The sequence below is a fragment of the Trichomycterus rosablanca genome, chromosome 3 (assembly GCF_030014385.1).
Source record: "Trichomycterus rosablanca isolate fTriRos1 chromosome 3, fTriRos1.hap1, whole genome shotgun sequence".
Lineage (NCBI taxonomy): Eukaryota > Metazoa > Chordata > Actinopteri > Siluriformes > Trichomycteridae > Trichomycterus > Trichomycterus rosablanca.
The window spans coordinates 5,523,433-5,541,182 of NC_085990.1; the positions used below are offsets into that span (position 1 = coordinate 5,523,433).

Genomic DNA, 17,750 nt, shown 5'->3' on the forward strand with positions numbered 1-17,750 from the left:
CTCAGGCTAACATGTTTTCAAAATAAAAGTCCCAATCGATCGTTAATATAGATACAAAACATGGGGCGGCACGGTGGCTAAGTGGTCTCCTCACAGTGAGAAGGTCCTGGGTTTGATCCCCGGGTGGGGCGGTCCGGGTCCTTTCTGTGTGGAGTTTAAAGAAAAATATTTTTTAAGTTTTGATTTCGAGAATAAAGTCGAAATTATTTTGAGAATAAAGTCGAAATAATCAGAATCAGAATTCAGAATCTTTATTTTGCCAAGTACCAGGTGTACAAGGAATTTCTTTTGGTGCAGGTGTCAACATATAAACATTTCGAAATTAAAGTCAAAATGTTATGGCCATAGCAACCTCCTCGTGTTAAAATGAGGGATGTTCATGATTTGGTAAAGTTATACTTTCATATCGGTTTTACAAATAAAGAAATCCCCAATCTCCTGTCACATCAGCACCAGTTTGTTATTAGCGTAAGGGCTTCAAACGAGCCTTATGGACTCAAACGATAAACCAAAGCCGTATGGCTTTGCTATAAATATCGACTATGTGTTGTTGTATTGTGATCATCATTGTTTGTTTTCAATGTCTTATGTTTGTATGTTTGTATGATTGTTCCTCAAGAGGCTTTGCCTTTTGCCAGGCCGCCATTGTAAATAAGAAGCAGTTCTTAATGGTTAAATAAATAAATGTTTGCATTGACGGGATCCAGGTACTGAGACCTGTGTTTCTCTGAACTGACAAGCCTACGAACTCTTTGGCCATAATATTTCCACTTTATTCTCGAAATCGAAACTTAAAAATATTTTTTTACAGTGGCCCTAATACTCAGTCATACTGACCAGAATAAAACAGACAATGAATTACTGGTATTTGTTTTTATTATTATAAGTACTGTTATTATTTATTGTTGTTGTCGACATATACAGAATATTTTGCAGGACATGCAGCAGAACAAAGGCTCGAAACAAAATTAAGGTTTTTAAGTAGCCAATTTAAAGTCCTGACTTGAGATTCTGTGGCAAGACCATAAACAGGCAGTCCATGCTGCATGGTAGAGCCTGGATTCAAACCCATAACCTGTAGATTGATAGCCCGAGGCGCTAACCACTAGGCTACCACTGTCCTATATGGCCTACAATTGTGAGCACACACTATCCAAGCAATTAAGGGTTTAGGTATGTTGGGTTAAATGTATGCTGGCATTCCATGCTGGCAGAAAACCGGACCAGACCAGACCAAGCCTGACATCTCGGTTCCAAAGAAAATCAGGTTTGCCTACTGAAAAGTTGGCAAATCTGTGAGGGAGACCGTGCTAAATGAAAACTCACTCATCTGGAGTAATTTTAAACTCAAAAAGGTGCAGATGACTGTCAGTTAAGAGGAACTGACATGTCAATCATCTACAGGCCAAATTTGGGAACAATGGACATGATTTCAGAACTGAACCACACCGCCAATCTTCATGATAGGTGGGCTCATTACACATAGATTAAAGTGAGTAAAGACCAAAGCTGGGTAAAATTTCTAAAATCTCTTCCATGTTCTAATTTTTTAACCTCTCAGAATACATTTGGTGTGTTGGATGCTCTAAATTTTCCATGGGTAGTGGTAAATAGGTTAGTACACTATTCAGAATGTATTACTAAATGCATTTTATAGTATTATAAGGGGCCCACTGGCTGCAGAAATCGGCAGAGGTCTCAGATTCTACATAGAATAATGTCTGTTTGCCCTGCCACTAATGGCCTGGCAGGAAACATGAGGGTACAAATGACTGCCTGTGGCTTTTCTTTAGCCAGTAGTAATGTGTTGCAGTTGAAAAAGCCCTTTAAATATCATTATTGTTAAGCTTTTGCTTGCTGACTTATTGGCTTTGGGTTTGTATGGTGTTTATGCGTCAGTGACACCTACACGCTTTGCAGTCTTTTGTTTTCTCTGGATCATATACAGACATTCTTTGATCTTTTCTGATGTGTGTTACGGCACCCTGTGACTCAGAAATAGAAACAGAAAGAGAGAAAAAGAGGCAGTGTGTGTGTGTGTGTGTGTGTTTGGGGGTTTGTTATACTAGGAGTGAAGTCATCAGGGTCAGTTTGAATTCATCCCTGTTTTTACCCTCCTCTTCCTGTGCAGCTATTCAGCAGCTGGGTGTCCAGGATGTCTGTTTTTGCTCAGAGCCTCACGTTTAGTTCACACATAGTTGTTTAGCACAGACTGAATCCAGAAGGACAATGTTGAGTTTTTCCTCTTGTTAGCTTAATAGGTTTTGCTGGTCACACTTTGTAAAATAAGAAAAATACAAACATTTAAAACTGAAATAATAATAACCAGTGGTCACTCTGTGGAGAGTTTTTTTTGTCTCGAACCATTTGTGTCTAAGTGATTTGACACTCCCACCTTTGCAACAGTTCACACAAAATGTATTGTTATCAAATAAATAGTTTAGAGTTTGGTGTAAGAAACAGTGACTAAAACCAGGAGGACAAATTCCATGTTAATGCTCAGGGTTTTATAATAAGATGTTCTAAACCACATATAAATGTGAATAAAGTACCCACAAACTGTGTGGTAATGATGTACAACATGACAGATCATAAATTCTTTGAGGCACACCTCAGTTAAAAAACAAAACTATTCAAATAATGAACACAATGTTGCAGGGCTGGATCAGAAAAGCAGTAATTGCTATATTAGCCTGTACATGCTAAGAACAGTGTGTGACTCAGCTGTACAGCAAATGTTATACACAAACACACACATACACACAAACCTCGGTCACTATCTGAATAACATGACATTCATAGGAAAGCAAAATATACAGTTATTACATAAGTTAAATATCATGTTCTTCTGTACCGTCTATTTAACAGTTTTAATAAGATCAGAGCTAAATGAGCCTGATATACAGAACAGTAGATAATCACATTAAAATGTTTGAGGTCTCCCAACTAGTTTAAATATACAATGAAGACAAAATCATCATTCTATTTATTGAAGAAATTAAAAAGTGAAAAAGTTATTGCACCCCATAAACTTGGTTGTGCCACCGCTGCCAATAACAACTGCAAGTGATAAGTGTTTGTGATGTGTGATGTGTTTGTGATAAGTGTTTGTTATAAGTTTGCAATGAGTCTTTTACATCACTGTAGAAATATTTTGGTATTGTGTATCGTGTCCCATGTCAAATTCTAAATGTATTTATATTTAAATATCGCAATGGATGAATACTAAAATTAACATACAGATTGTAAAACACTGTTCTGGTCTAAAACATTAAAACATTTACTTTAAATTAATTAATCAATCTTCCGAAAGACAAATCTAGGTACCAGTTGCCTGAATACATAGTGTTACGTTAATGCTAAGTTATAAAGTTAAGTTAAAAGAAATTTTCATAAATTCTTAATATTATACGAGTAGTGGATATGAATTAGCTGAAGTTGAAGTTTACACAATAGTTAATTTTCATTAAGAATACCTTTTTAAATGTTTTGGTGTGTACAGCCTACTACTGCAGATATTGAAAATCAAACCCGTAATGTTTTGGTTCCTATTCTTTTTATTTATATATTCGACTAAACTATTTAACATACAGTGTGTGTAGTAAAATATACAGGAGTATTTACATCCAGCCAAAATGTGCATTCAGGCAAAAAGGGTCTTGATCAGGCTACAAAATACAATAAACCTGGTCTGAGTCTTTGTTGTACTTTTGCTAGTTAAATAAATGTTCAAAAGAATGAACAAATGACAGTTTCTTGTTTTATTGCATTTGACCTTTTTAATGGGGTTTGTATTAAATTAATGAACATTTCACCAGTGACAGACAAATGTTACTGTAGCCTGTGGTGCAAAGTTAAAGATACATTTATAAAAAATGGAAAGTTGATTAGTATAAAGTATTAAGCAGTATAAGGCAATGGTGCATTCTGACAATATATTCCTTGTGAAATCGACATCTCCTTATTTTTGGTATGAGAACTTTTGATGAATAAACACAGGTGTAAGAAATGAGAGAGCTACTGAGGAATTGGGAAATCAATGTTAACTAGAAGCAGAACATATTTAATTGGAGACTGACAAATAATGGTACAGAGGAGGAAAACATTTAATTGGGGATTAAAAACTCATGATATAAAAATGGGAAACTAATGAGCATGGGGTATAAAACGTTATGCACAACCTCAGGTTTCCCAGTCACTCCCTGTGACATTTTTGTTTGGTTTGTTTTGGTATGTAAAATCATTAATAAACAAATTGACTTGTAGGGATGTTGTAGCCTAGTGGTTAAGGTACTGCACTAGTAATCAGGAGGTCACTGGTTCAAGCCCCACCACTTCCAGGTTGCTGCTGTTGGGCCTTTGAGGACGGTTCTTAACCCTCAATTGCTTCAACTGTATACTGCCACAGTACTGTAAGTCGCTTTGGATAAAGGCGTCTGCTAAATGCCATAAATGTAAATGTGCTGTGCAGTGTGGAATCGGATTAACATTTAATTGGAGGTTAAAAACTCATGGTTCAAAATGGGAAACTAATGAGCATGGGGTATAAAATATTATGCACATCCTCATAGTTCCCAGTCACTCCCTGGGACATAACTTTTTGGTTTGTTTGGTTTGTTTTGGTATGTAACAGCATTAATACACTCATTGGTTTGGGCAGCTCCAAGTGTGGAAACTCACTCACTCACTTTCTAAACCGCTTATCCAATCAGGGTCGCGGGGCCAGTCCATTGCAAAGCAGACACACACACACACACACACACACACACATTCACCTATAGGGCAATTTAGTGTATCCAATTAACCTGACTGCATGTTTTTGACTGTGGGAGGAAACCAGAGCTCCTGGAGGAAACATGCAAACTCCACACAGATAGGACCCGGACCTCCCCGCCTGGGAATCGAACCCAGGACCTTCTTGCTGTGAGGCGACAGTGCTACCCACCCAGCCACTGTGCCAGTGTGGAAACTGGTTAATATTAATTTTATTTAATTTAAGGTTTTATGATTTCAGTATTTGACACCCTCGAATAGGACATGACTTTTTGGTTTGTTTGGTTTGTTTTGGTTTGTAAAAGTATTAATGAAATTGATCTGTGCAGCTCCAAGTGTGGAATTGGGTTATTGGTAATTTTACTGAAATTAAGGTGGTGGTTTTATGATTTTAGTATCCAACATCCACCAATAGGATAAGTTAATATAGAGTAAGCTTATTTTTACACTTAAAACGTAAAAAACATTAGTAAAAACATAAAACATTTTTAGGAACGTTGTAGCCTAGTGGTTAAGGTATTGGACTTGTAAACAGGAGGTCGCTGGTTCCAGTCCCACCACTGCCAGGTTGCTGCTGTTGGGTCCTTGAGCAAGGTCCCTAACCCTCGATTGCTTCGACTGTATAGTGCCACAGTACGTACAATATGTGCAGCTCCAAGTGTGGAATCGGGTTATTGGTAATTTTACTGAATTTAAGGTGGTGGTTTTATGATTTTAGTATCCGACACCCTTCAATAAGATAAGTTAATATAGATTAAGCTTATTTTTACACTAAGAATGTAAAAAAGATTAGTAAAAACATAAAACATTTGTAGGAACGTTGTAGCCTAGTGGTTAAGGTATTGGACAAGTAAACAGTAGGTCGCTGGTTCAAACCTTACCACTGCCTGGTTGCTCCTGTTGGGCCCTTGAGCAAGGTCCTTATCCCTCGATTGCTTCGAGTGCCACAGTATGTGAAATTTGTGCAGCTCCAAGTGTGGAATCGGGTTATTGGTAATTTTACTGAATTTAAGGTGGTGGTTTTATGATTTTAGTATCCGATACCCTTCAACAGGTTAACATAGAGTAAGCTTATTCTTACACTAAAAACTTAAAAAACATTAGTAAAAACATAATTGTTTGTTTGTTTATTAGGATTTTAACGTCATGTTTTACACTTTGGTTACATTCATGACAGGAACAGTAGTTACTCATTACACAAGGTTCATCAGTTCACAAGGTTATATTGAACACAGTCATGGACAATATAGTGTCTCCAATTTACCTCATTTGGCTCAGTGGGTAGCACTGTCGCCTCACAGCAAGAAGGTCCTGGGTTCAATCCCCAGGTGGGGCGGTCCGGGTCCTTTCTGTGAGGAGTTTGCATGTTCTCCCTGTGTCTGCGTGGGTTTCCTCCGGGTGCTCCGGTTTCCTCCCACAATCCAAAGACATGCAAGTGAGGTGAATTGGAGATATAAAATTGTCCACTGTGTTCTGATGAATCTTGTGTAATGAGTAACTACCATTTCTGTCATGAATGTAACCAAAAGTGTGTAAAACATGACGTTCAAATCCTAATAAACAAACAAACACTATCCAACAGGTTAAGTTAATTCAGAGTAAGCTTATTCTTACACTAAAACGAAAAATAAACTTAGAAGGATGCAGAATGGAGGAAAAGCTCATGAGGAAAACAGATGTTTGAATCGCATGAGCTACGTGCGCCTACTACCCTAACAAGTATGGTAAAAGTAGTGCGCCACATGTTGAGGGCGGGACCCTGTCTGCATGGCGCACTATCCGGGCGCGTACTCGTACTAGTTAGGTGCTTAGTGCGCGGTTTGGAACGGAGCCTCGCTTTTCCATTCTGTTCGATGGCAACGCGCTCCTAATAAAAGTCGCGTCACTTCCGCGCCCATCCCAACGGAGTGAGAAAAAAAATAGTCCACAACGGTACCGCCGAGAAACTAGTTACAACAAGAGTAAAACCAGTGAAAAGGATTAAACTCGTGTTAAAGAAGCGCGGACGAGAGGATTTAAGAAGTCGGAGCGCGTATTGGATTAAGAAGGAGCTACATATTCACTAAAGTAAGTGTTTCCCCCCTCCCATAACTCCCATACTGAGTATACAGAGTCCTGAAAACTTCGAATGGGCGCTGTTACTCTTTCTTCAGCCCTGTTTCCTCTCTTTCTATTCTTATTTCATTTTGTTAGACTTTTAAAAACACCCTGGATCTGTTTGGAAAGCTGTTTTGCGCCTGATCAACGTGGTGGAAAAAAGTCCCCAAATTCCTCAGTCACACTTATTTATCCACTTCCAGACGAACTAATCAGGTATAATACGCACAAAATATAACCATTTAGCTGTATCTAGGCCTGTGTAATAACAACAGCCACTAATAATTACTTTATTTGCGTAATAGTGCTGTATGAGGCATAACTGGTTCCCCTTCCAGCTGTTGCTCATAAGGCGTCATACAGGTAACAAAAAATTGAGCTTATCAAGCCCACAACCCAAAAAGGAGGATGTATTCAGAATGTGATTCAGTGCTACAATGATACTGATACAGTTCTTGTAGTAAAACAGTGTAACAATGTATCGTGGAAGAGATATTCACTAGGAATATAGGCTACACTTGTTGTAATGTGTATCAAAGAGACTCAAGTTCAGTTCATACTTCAATGTAAATAGAATGAAAAGTTCTTCATTTGCGGTATGACCAAAAACTTCTGGTCCTGGGTTCGATCCCCAAGTGGGTCGGTCCGGGTCCTTTCTGTGTGGAGTTTGCATGTTCTCCCTGTGTCTGCGTGGGTTTACTCCGGGTGCTCCGGTTTCCTCCCACAGTCCAAAGACGTGCAAGTGAGGTGAATTGGAGACACTAAATTGTCCAAGACTGTGTTGGATATAACCTTGTGAACTGATGAACCTTGTGTAATGAGTAACTACCGTTCTTGTCATGAGTGTAACCGAAAGTGTAAAACATGACGTTAAAGTCCTTATAAACAAACAAAATTTATCTGTGGCTTATTTTACTGTAATAAGTACATAGAAAACAAAGGGTTTTAATTTCATCATGTATATAATGAAGGTTTTGAGGACTATAAGCTTTGCTTATAAACAACACAATATATGATGGAATCAGTACACGTGAAACAGTTGCAATAAATACAATTATTATTGTTTAGGGATGTAACTATACACTCTACCCACGATGCTATGCGATTCACGATACTGGGTTCACGATACGATTTTTCCCATTTTTTTTTTTAAACAAAATGAAATTGAAGACAAATTATGACAAAGTTTCCTTTTATTATTTTTCTTTAAATAAATAAATAAAGTGCTTTATTTGTGCTTATCTTTTATTTATCTAAATAATGAATGTCCTTTTATTTTTAAACTATGCGAAACAATGCTGCACATTTTCCCTTTTGTATAAAAAAAAAAAAATGAAATGAAATTTTAAAACAAGTCCCATGTTATACATGTATAAATGAATGAATTATACAAATAAAGTATCCTCACATAAATAAATTTGGCTGGACAATTCGGAACCTGGCAACCCAGTAGTGACGTCAACCAGGTGAGGTGAATAGCGCCAGTGCCCTCTGCTGTTTAAAGTGAATATCGATTCATTATACATGTAAACCGATTTGAATTGTTACACATGTGAATCGATTTTTAACTGTCTTGTGGTGCATCGTTACATCCCTAGTAACAATGTATCGTGGAAGAGATTTTCACTAAAATATAGGCTACACTTTCTGTATTGTGGATCAAAGAGACCCAAGTTCAGTTCACATTTCAGTGTGAATAGAATAAAAAGTTCTTTATTTGTAGGGCTGGGCGGTATGACCAAAAACTAGAATCACGGTATTTTTAAAGATTCTGACGGTTTCACGGTATATCACAGTGTGTTTTTTTGTATGACTGGGACTTTTTATATGTCTGTGGCTTATTCTACTGTCATAAGTACACAGAATATAAAAAGTTTGAATTTCAGCATGTTTATAATGAAGGTTTTGATACTACAAGCTTTGCTTGGTCGCACAAGATGACACAATATATGATGGAATCAGTATGTGTGAAACAATTGTTTTTTATTGTTTATTTAATATTTAAGTATTGTACAATTACCCTTAGCTCTCCCTTTAACGAATAAAACCACGTTCACAAACTCCACTGTACAACTTGACCACAGGTCTGTTGTAGAAAAGTGGACGAGTTTAAATATCTCAGCTTCCAGTTCACTTATAACGTTGGTTTAGTGACTAACATAAAGTATTTTCTGTAAGACAAACCTGAAATCTAGTGTTTTAATTACCGCTCTGAAAGCTTCTTTCTTGACTGTCTATAGAGGAATCGTGTCCTTGCATGTGTGGATTGTTACTGTTTGTAATGTCATTGTCTGCAACAATAGTGGCTCGACAAATTGTGCAGTATATCTTCTAAACTGTTCTAAACTGCCGACATGCCTAATTTCTTTGGCAGGTTCTTCCGGTGCAAATTTGGTCTTCCTCTCTTCATCCTCCATATGTTTTTGTTTATTTTTTCACCATATTGAGGAAACCTCTCTCATCTGTTAACACAGTCATGCTAACATTACTTAACTCCATAGTGCTTTTAGCTGCGAACAATAATATATGATTTGCTGCCCTTTGAAGCCTACAGCTGTTGTATTAACTATGCTACAGTGTGGAGGTATTTAAAAACCCATAAGGTATGAGGAATCAAAGACAGTATACCGAATGCATTGTCATATCACCCAGCACTAAGTACAATGCAATTTTTTATCTGCATATCCCAGTTTGTTTGGACGCTGGGGTCAGAGCGCAGGGTCAGTCATCGTACGACACCCCTGGGGCCGAGACGGTTGAAAGTCTTGCTCAAGGGCCCAACAGTGACTGCATGGCAAAGTTGGGATTCCATCCTACAACCTTTTTATTGATGGCCCAAAGCTCTATCCACTGAGCTGCCACTGCCCTAAATCCATATTATTGCACTTTTTATTAGGCTGATGAGAAAACAAGCTGCAGTTTGATCCCGTGTCTTTATGGCGCCTTTTCTAAAATAGTCTGTAGTCTGAATTTTACTTACTCTAGTTTTCTTTTTCATTTGCATTCCACTTTTCTTACCATGTGAGATATTTGCACTATTCTGCACAACTGGCAGGGCAGTGTTATGTTTTTTTATGTCAAAGATTGATGTGAAAGCTTGGAATATAATCTGATACCAAAAAATAATCTGACACTGATGTCCTTCCAGCTACAGAACTCATTTTCTAAAGGAAGGTGTGTACTACCTCACAAGAATGCTAATAACAGCTTGTATTAGAGAAATTCCACTTTTACAGTTTCACCCTGATCCTTTACCTTTACATTCTTGACATTAAGCAATTCTAACTAAATACAATACAAGCAACTGAGGATTAAGAGCTTTGCTCAGGGGTTCATTAGTGGCAACCTAGTGGTGATGGGACTCAGACCAAGGATCTTCTGATCAACCACTGAGCTAACATTGCCCTAGTGACTTGCTGCAAGTAAGGAATCTAAAACCTCAATCATTGTCATGGTCTGCTGAAATTCAGTTTTTTAACTGATATATATATATATATATATATATATATATATATATATATATATATATATATATATATATATATATATATATATACTGTAAGGAATAAGCTTTCCTTACAGTATATATATATATATATATATATATATCCTTACAGTATATATATATATATATATATATATATATATATATATATATATATATATATAGATAGATAGATAGATAGATAGATAGATAGATAGATAGATAGATAGATAGATAGATAGATAGATAGATAGATAGATAGATAGATAGATACTTTATTAATCCTGAAGGGAATTAAGGAGCTTTGAATATTGGCCGACACCCAGTACTGTTAACTAAAAATCAGTTTCAATACCAACATTAAAGCTCTGAATATTAGATAATAACTTATACTGATCAGTTAGTGATGTCCTTGCCATAATTGAGCTGACTCTGAAACTAAAGATTGTAAAACCGTACAGATATGTTAATGACATTGCTTTAGGGATCTCCCAATTCCATTTTTTTTATTTTCAATGAACTCTGATGTTAATGGTGTAGATATTGCCTGATACTTAATATTGATCCTTACAGTAACCATGCTGACTCCATAGAATAAACACTAAAACTTTAAAGATGTGATTATGGTGGCCAGGTTTAGGGATGTCATATTATCTCAATATCAAAGCCCTGAATGTTAACCTATACTACTACTGATCTAATATGGATGTCCTAATTCTAAATGGAACAAGAATAGGAAAACTAGCAGGGTTGATCATGGTGGCGTGTTTTAGGAAAGTTTTAGGAAAGTCCAGTTTTTCCATTTTCAGTACTAACTTAATATGATAGCAATGTTAAATCTCTGGATTTCAATTGTTACTCAGTACTAATCTGATACTGACATCCTCACAGGAACCAAGCTGACTTACACATGTAGGGAATGTGAAACATCAGTCATGATCATAGTAGCTTTATCATAGTAGTAATTTAAATGATCCAATACCTAATACAGATCAGATTATAATGTCTCTACAGTGACTGACTTTCTGACTTTCTAAAAGTTAGGAATATAAAACCTCACAGAACCTTTGTTTAAAAATGTCTCAACCATTTTTTTCTATTTTCAATGTTGTCAAAACAATTTTCTGAACACCTGGTGAAGGGAAAGCGCCCACCGATATGTGACCACTGTAATACACAAATAACCATTGGACATTTAATAACAAAGTGCACAAAATATAACTTAGAACGTCAAAGACTTGCAATACCAAATACAATAATTGAAATTTTTAACAAAACCAAAACAGAGACTCTGATCAATTTTTGAAATATTTTTGAAAAATACAAGACATCTAGAACTAAACACAGAAAGGACACTAGCCAAAGAATATGAATAAATAACCTGTACAAAATCTAGGTACCTATCTTGCCATAAGAATGACCACAACAAACAAACAAATATTTCTGAATATTTGCTGCTACTCACAAAAAGTCAGTAGTTATATCATAGTCACCGAGCTGTATAGTGATTATCTTAATCTTTTGTGAAAATTAATGTAACAAAAATTAAATATTTGTAACTGCAAAGTAATGCCTTGCTTGTTCACAGTTACAGTTATATCTATATATCTGTATATCTATATATACAGTATATCTATATACTGTATCTGTATATATTGAAAATGGTGCTAGTTTTATTCTTTAAGTTAAGGTGTATATTTTTTGTTTTATGTGTATTGCAACTGTGAGGGACCGAGCACCTAAGCATTTCACTCACCTTTCACACCTGTGTTAATGTGACGTGACAATAAAGTGACTTGATTTTGATTTGATATAATTGCATAATCAACATTATTTAAGCTCATTTATTTGAGATTAGTATAATTTAATGTTGAATTCATGATTTAGCAAACATATTACTTATCAGTTGATACCAGTTTGTCATATTTTAATCATGTTTGTAGTTGTGTTTAGTTGTTTTATTTAACCTCTTTATTTACATTAGTAGATTTTATAAGCAGCTAAGCTTGATTTTTGTTTAATTAGTTCCAGTAGAGCAATTAGTATAGTTGGTAACTGCATTTTCTTTACAATCTCTGTTTGAGGGGTTTATTTACTTTCACAATGTGAATTTTACTGGTTTCTATTAGGATTTAGGTCATTAACCTGCTGGGTTTGATTTCCTGTGAGTCACAGCATTAACTATTTTTCCAGACGCCTGTGTTTAAATCATTCTTATTAGTCTTAATTTGTATCTACAGACCCTTTATGAGTTTAGCTATATGTGTTGTTTTCGACTCCACCAGACTGGTGTCGATGTAGCTTTGTGTTTGTGTGTGTGTCTGTGTGTGTGTATGTGTGTGTGTGTGTGTGTGTGTGTGTGTGTGTGTGTCTGGCTTGCTTAAGCCTCAGGGGTGGAATTCAAAACCGTGTTTGCATTTTATGCCCTCTCACAAGTCTGAGCAGGGTTTTGGCGTCATCTCTCAGTCAGCTCTTTCTCACCAGTATCACTGCATCATCCAGCCTTAATGTTGTTGTTTCATACGTAAGATTTCAACATCCGTCGCCTACTCAGATCATGGGGACCCTGTTCATGACACACGCGTTACGTACTTCATCATATAATGATAAACATGTTGGTACCTTGGAGATCTGTTTCCATAGCACTTTTATTAAGTGACTCAATTGTTACAGATGACATTTGCTTTTATTAAGACGTTTGAGCTAATATGGTAACTGCTCTGCATGGTTTGCAATGTAACAAATGAAAAGACATAGAATAAAATCCAAATAATCATTGCAACTTTATAAGTAAACAATAAGTAATACAAATGATAACTTTTAAGGCTAAATGTTTGTATGACTCTTTAGTATGATGATATAATACATTACAAAGGAATCATGACAAATTACATCAATTTAGTGTCAGTTTTCACATCTTGGGCACAGCACACATTTTCACTGTCTTCAGTCAGTCTGAAATTATCTTGGGCCCAAAGAACTAGAGACGTTTCTTCATAATTGATGTGCGGCTTTCTCTTCGCATCATAGAATTTTTGTTTGCTGTTATTGACGGTGCGGTGGACTGTGTTAAGTGACAACAGAGTTTCAAAGTACTTATAAAGTCTGTGTGTCAGTATTTATCACAGTAGCATGATTGCTTCTCATTTGACAGTGGTTTTTGGCCTTGGCCTACACTGATTGAGAATTTTCTGGATATTCTGAACGTATTCACAATATTATGTACAGTAGATCATGAAGGACCTAAACTGTCTTCAGTTCTGGGATTGGGTATTATTGAATTCAATCTCAATACGAGACTATGTATCATCATCCAATTTCCGGAGTGCCTAAATTATGTAATGTATGTTATTTAAATAAGTGATATATTTATAGTTTTTTTTATTTATTTGTATTTTACAGTTCCAATGCCGCTCCACAAGTCGGCCCGGGCGCCCCGCCTGGATCCCACTATGATTTCTGCTCCACTCGGCGACTTTCGTCACACCATGCACATAGGTCGTGGTGGTGATGCATTTGGAGACACCTCCTTCTTGTCCAGCCATGGCCCTGCCAAATCAGAGTGCCCTCCCAAATCAGAGTCCTTTTCTTCCATCACCCCCCCTGTGGTGGCCAATACTGACGACACGGATGTGAGAGCAAATCATGATACTGAAAACAAGCCTCCTGATGAGCCACTTCCACCTCTTCAGCACTCAGAATCAGTCTCATCCTTCGACTTGGACCTCGATCTGGGGCCATCCATTTTAGGAGACGTGCTTGGAGTGATGGATGGACTAGGCTTGGGTGCTAACTGGACGACAGGCAATGACGAAGACGTGTTTAGCACAGACAAGAGCCGTGCGGATGAAGGAGTATTAGTAATGGGTGCAACAAAGGAGCTGTACGAGAAGAGGACAGAGAGCTTGAGCAGAGAGGAAGAACATCTCAATGACGTCAACGATGTCAAATCCAAAGGGCTCCGACCAAAGGTGCGATTCAGCGACAAAAAGGAGGAGATCGTCGGTCGGCAGTATGTAATGAGTGCATCGGAGGAGGAACAGGAGAAAGAAATGCAGATGAGGGCTGAAGCAGTAAAGCCAGAGTCGACCAATCACCAGGGACACAACAGTCCAAGCCCTACTTCTTCAATGAGCTCAGAGTATGAAGGTATATCCCCATTAGACAGAAGGAGAGAGGAGGATCACCTGTCTGAGTCAGGATCAGATGAAGATGGCGTTTCTGGAGAGCAGGGCTATACATTTGAGGATGAGTCCGATGATGAGATCGGTCTTTAGGAGAGTGATGTAAAGATCAAGACACAAAACATGCACAGAATTCATTTTAATCGACATATAAAAGGGAGACATGACCAAAGTACACAATACTCATATTCATCTGGAGATACTGGACCTTTTTATTTACAGGATATTAATACACATATAAAACTCACAGACTCATTAGTGTCATAGTAACTAGTTCTACAGTAACCAGTGATCTTTATATGGAAACATTATGGTAACCTTTATATTTGATGGTTAGACCTCTAGACCTCTAGTATTATTGTGAAATGCCCTGACCTGCATTGAAGACTGAAGGTTTCAGACACGCTTTTCTGAGAGTACACTTAAGTCTTAACGACATATCATTTTGGGATATATTAAGACATTTTAAAAATCAGATAGATATAGATATTTGTTGTAGCATTGTGAGCAAATTTCCTCTTTTTTTTTTTAAAGTATCATCTCAACACACAAGAAGCAGTTAAACCAAACAGCAGTGTTCATCATGTGGTAGAAAGACTTTACATTTGCTTTACATTTGGTTGAAAAACGAATCTGTAGGCTAATTTAGTTATTAGTTTTCCTTTCTTTTAAACTATATACTATATATATTTGTTAATATGAAATATAAGCAAAAAACAAATGCAATGGGTTTTCATTTACTGAAACGGACTTCATTCTGTATTATGCTTTACAGTCTTAAGTAAACAATGTTATTTTAGTACTTTATTTTATACTTCACCTGCAAGTCGGCTGATTTTTTTTCCCCATTTCATCAACCATTTCAGCATGGTAGCACAGTGGGTGATGCTGTTGCCCCACAGCAAGAAGGGCCTGGTTTGATTCCCCAGTTTCCCTCATGAGTCCAAAGACATGCAGTCAGGCTAACTGGAGCTACTAACAATTGCCCCAAGTGTGAATGTGTGTGTCCACCTGTGATGGACTGGCGATCTGTCCAGGGTGTTTCCTGCCTTTCAACCAAAGAATCAGACCCACCTGTTCCCTGATAAGAATAAAGCAGTGGTAAAACAGACAGTGAATGAATTTTCACTGAAGGAACACTTTATCCTTGTCAGGGTCGAAGCAGTTCTGGTTCTGCTGGAAAACACCAGACACAAGGCATGAATATCCTGAACAGGGTCACAATTCATCGCAGGGCTTAGGTCACACCCTTCCTCAGGCATAGCCAGTCATGTCTGTGTAGACGCCCCAGGCTAAGTGGGTAGCACTGTTGCCTCACAGCAAGAAGGTCCTGGGTTCGATTCCCAGGTGGGGCGGTCTGGGTCCTTTCTGTGTGGAGTTTGCATGTTCTCCCCGTGTCTGCGTGGGTTTCCTCCGGGTGCTCCGGTTTCCTCCCACAGTCCAAAGACGTGCAAGTGAGGTGAATTGGAGATACTACATTGTCCACGACTGTGTTTGATATTAAACTTGTGAACTGATGAATCCTGAGTAATGAGTAACTACCGTTTCTGTCATGAATGTAACCAAAGAGTGGAAAACATGACGTTAAGATCCAAATAAAACAAACAAACGCCCCAGGATCCCAGCAGTGGTGGGCTAGCTTAAAAGACTGCTGTGCCACCCAAGTGCCAAATTGCTGATTTATAGAATAAGAGTATCTGATGTAAAGAATAAGAGTATGTGCTATCTATGAGAGCATGTATTTGATACTGGAGTGAACAATAGATGGAAATGCTGGCATGGTGTAGGTTTACATGTTGATATATTTTTAGATTCAAACCTGTGATGTATTTTAAACCCTGAACTATTTTATGCTGTTGACTGACAGCACAGATCATGCACATAAACACATAAACAGTCTTAAAGCTCATGGACATCTTGCTTGTGGTGGATCTAAGCAACAAACTATGAAATGAAATGAGAACTTTAAACTTAAAGCTGTGGTAACACCGTATCGTAAGTATATTGTTCATAAGTTTATATAGAGGTTTGCTGGTGATTTTAGGTTATTTATAATATTTACAGGCATTACGATTACAATAGGCTGCTTGCTTAACTTTTTCACTGTGGAATTCTGGTTGTTCCTGTGCGAGTTATGAAACAATGGGTGGAAAAAACAGTGGGTGGGTGTCGTGCTTATAAATTTGCATCCTCAGTTTTCTGTGACTAACAAGGCACGAGAGATTGTTCAGTGATAGTGCTGGTGTACATACCTGTATATCTGGGTGCGATCTAACAACTGAAATCTGCTGTTCAAATTTAAGGTACCAGGTGCATTTTTTTAGGCTAATAGATTCAGATGTATGCTGTAAACTGTTTGGAATGATGTTGAAGGTATTTTAAAAAGAGCCAAAAAGCTACACTACATAAATGCTGTTAACGGTTACAGGTGGACTAGCTGCAACTTTGCTTGTTATATTAAAAAAAACATAACACACTTCTCATTTATTATGACACTAATTTTTAGCGTCACTAATGACAATCAATAGGTTTGTGATGATAATTTAATAATTTTGCTATATTACATTTAAAAATATTAACTAAAAAGCTTCTTCATTCATTAAAAGTCTGTTGTAATGACCATTCATTGGACCAGGCATGTTATAATTTACATTTGGTCACTTACCTGTTATTCCTCAATTAGTTCCTAATTTATTTGTAATAAACCAGTATATTCTACAATCCTACATTTGTAGTTTACTGTTATATTATTATAACTTTACCAATATTGACTTTTAACAATATAAAGTCTCAGTCTCGGTTACTGTCGCCACACAGCAAGAAGGTCCTGGGTTCGATCCCCAGGCGGTGTGGTCCGGGTCCTTTCTTTGCGGAGTTTGCATGTTCTTCCCGTGTCTGCATGGGTTTCCTCTGGGAGCTCCGGTTTCCTCCCACAGTCCAAAAACATGCAGTCAGGTGAATTGGAGACACTGAATTGCCATATAGGTGAATGGGTGTGTGTGCCCTGCGATGGACTGCCGCCCCGTCCAGGGTGTTACTGTGTGCCTTGTGCCCATTGAAAAGCTGAGATAGGCTCCAGCACTCCCCCGCAACCCTAACTGGATAAGCAGTTAAGGAAGTGAGTGAGTGAGTTACTGTTCATGTTTTAAATGGTAATTCCCAAATGATGTATGGTTATAACACTACTAAATGAGTAGCATAAAGAAAATGAA

At 37.4% G+C, this 17,750-nt stretch overlaps 1 protein-coding gene across 1 annotated transcript; it reads left to right on the forward strand.

The window, feature by feature from the left end:
- Window positions 1-6,717: 6,717 nt before the first annotated feature.
- Window positions 6,718-15,288, forward strand: cdc42ep5 (CDC42 effector protein (Rho GTPase binding) 5). The gene is made up of 2 exons (XM_062992527.1): window positions 6,718-6,840; window positions 13,757-15,288. The coding sequence occupies exon 2, from the start codon at window positions 13,762-13,764 to the stop codon at window positions 14,629-14,631; it is 870 nt and encodes a 289-aa protein (XP_062848597.1). The 5' UTR covers window positions 6,718-6,840; window positions 13,757-13,761; the 3' UTR covers window positions 14,632-15,288.
- The last annotated feature ends 2,462 nt before the right edge of the window (window positions 15,289-17,750 follow it).

Coding starts and splice junctions, on each gene's coding strand:
- cdc42ep5 (XM_062992527.1), top strand. CDS start 13,762: ATGCCGCTCCACAAGTCGGCCCGGGCGCCCCGCCTGGATCCCACTATG.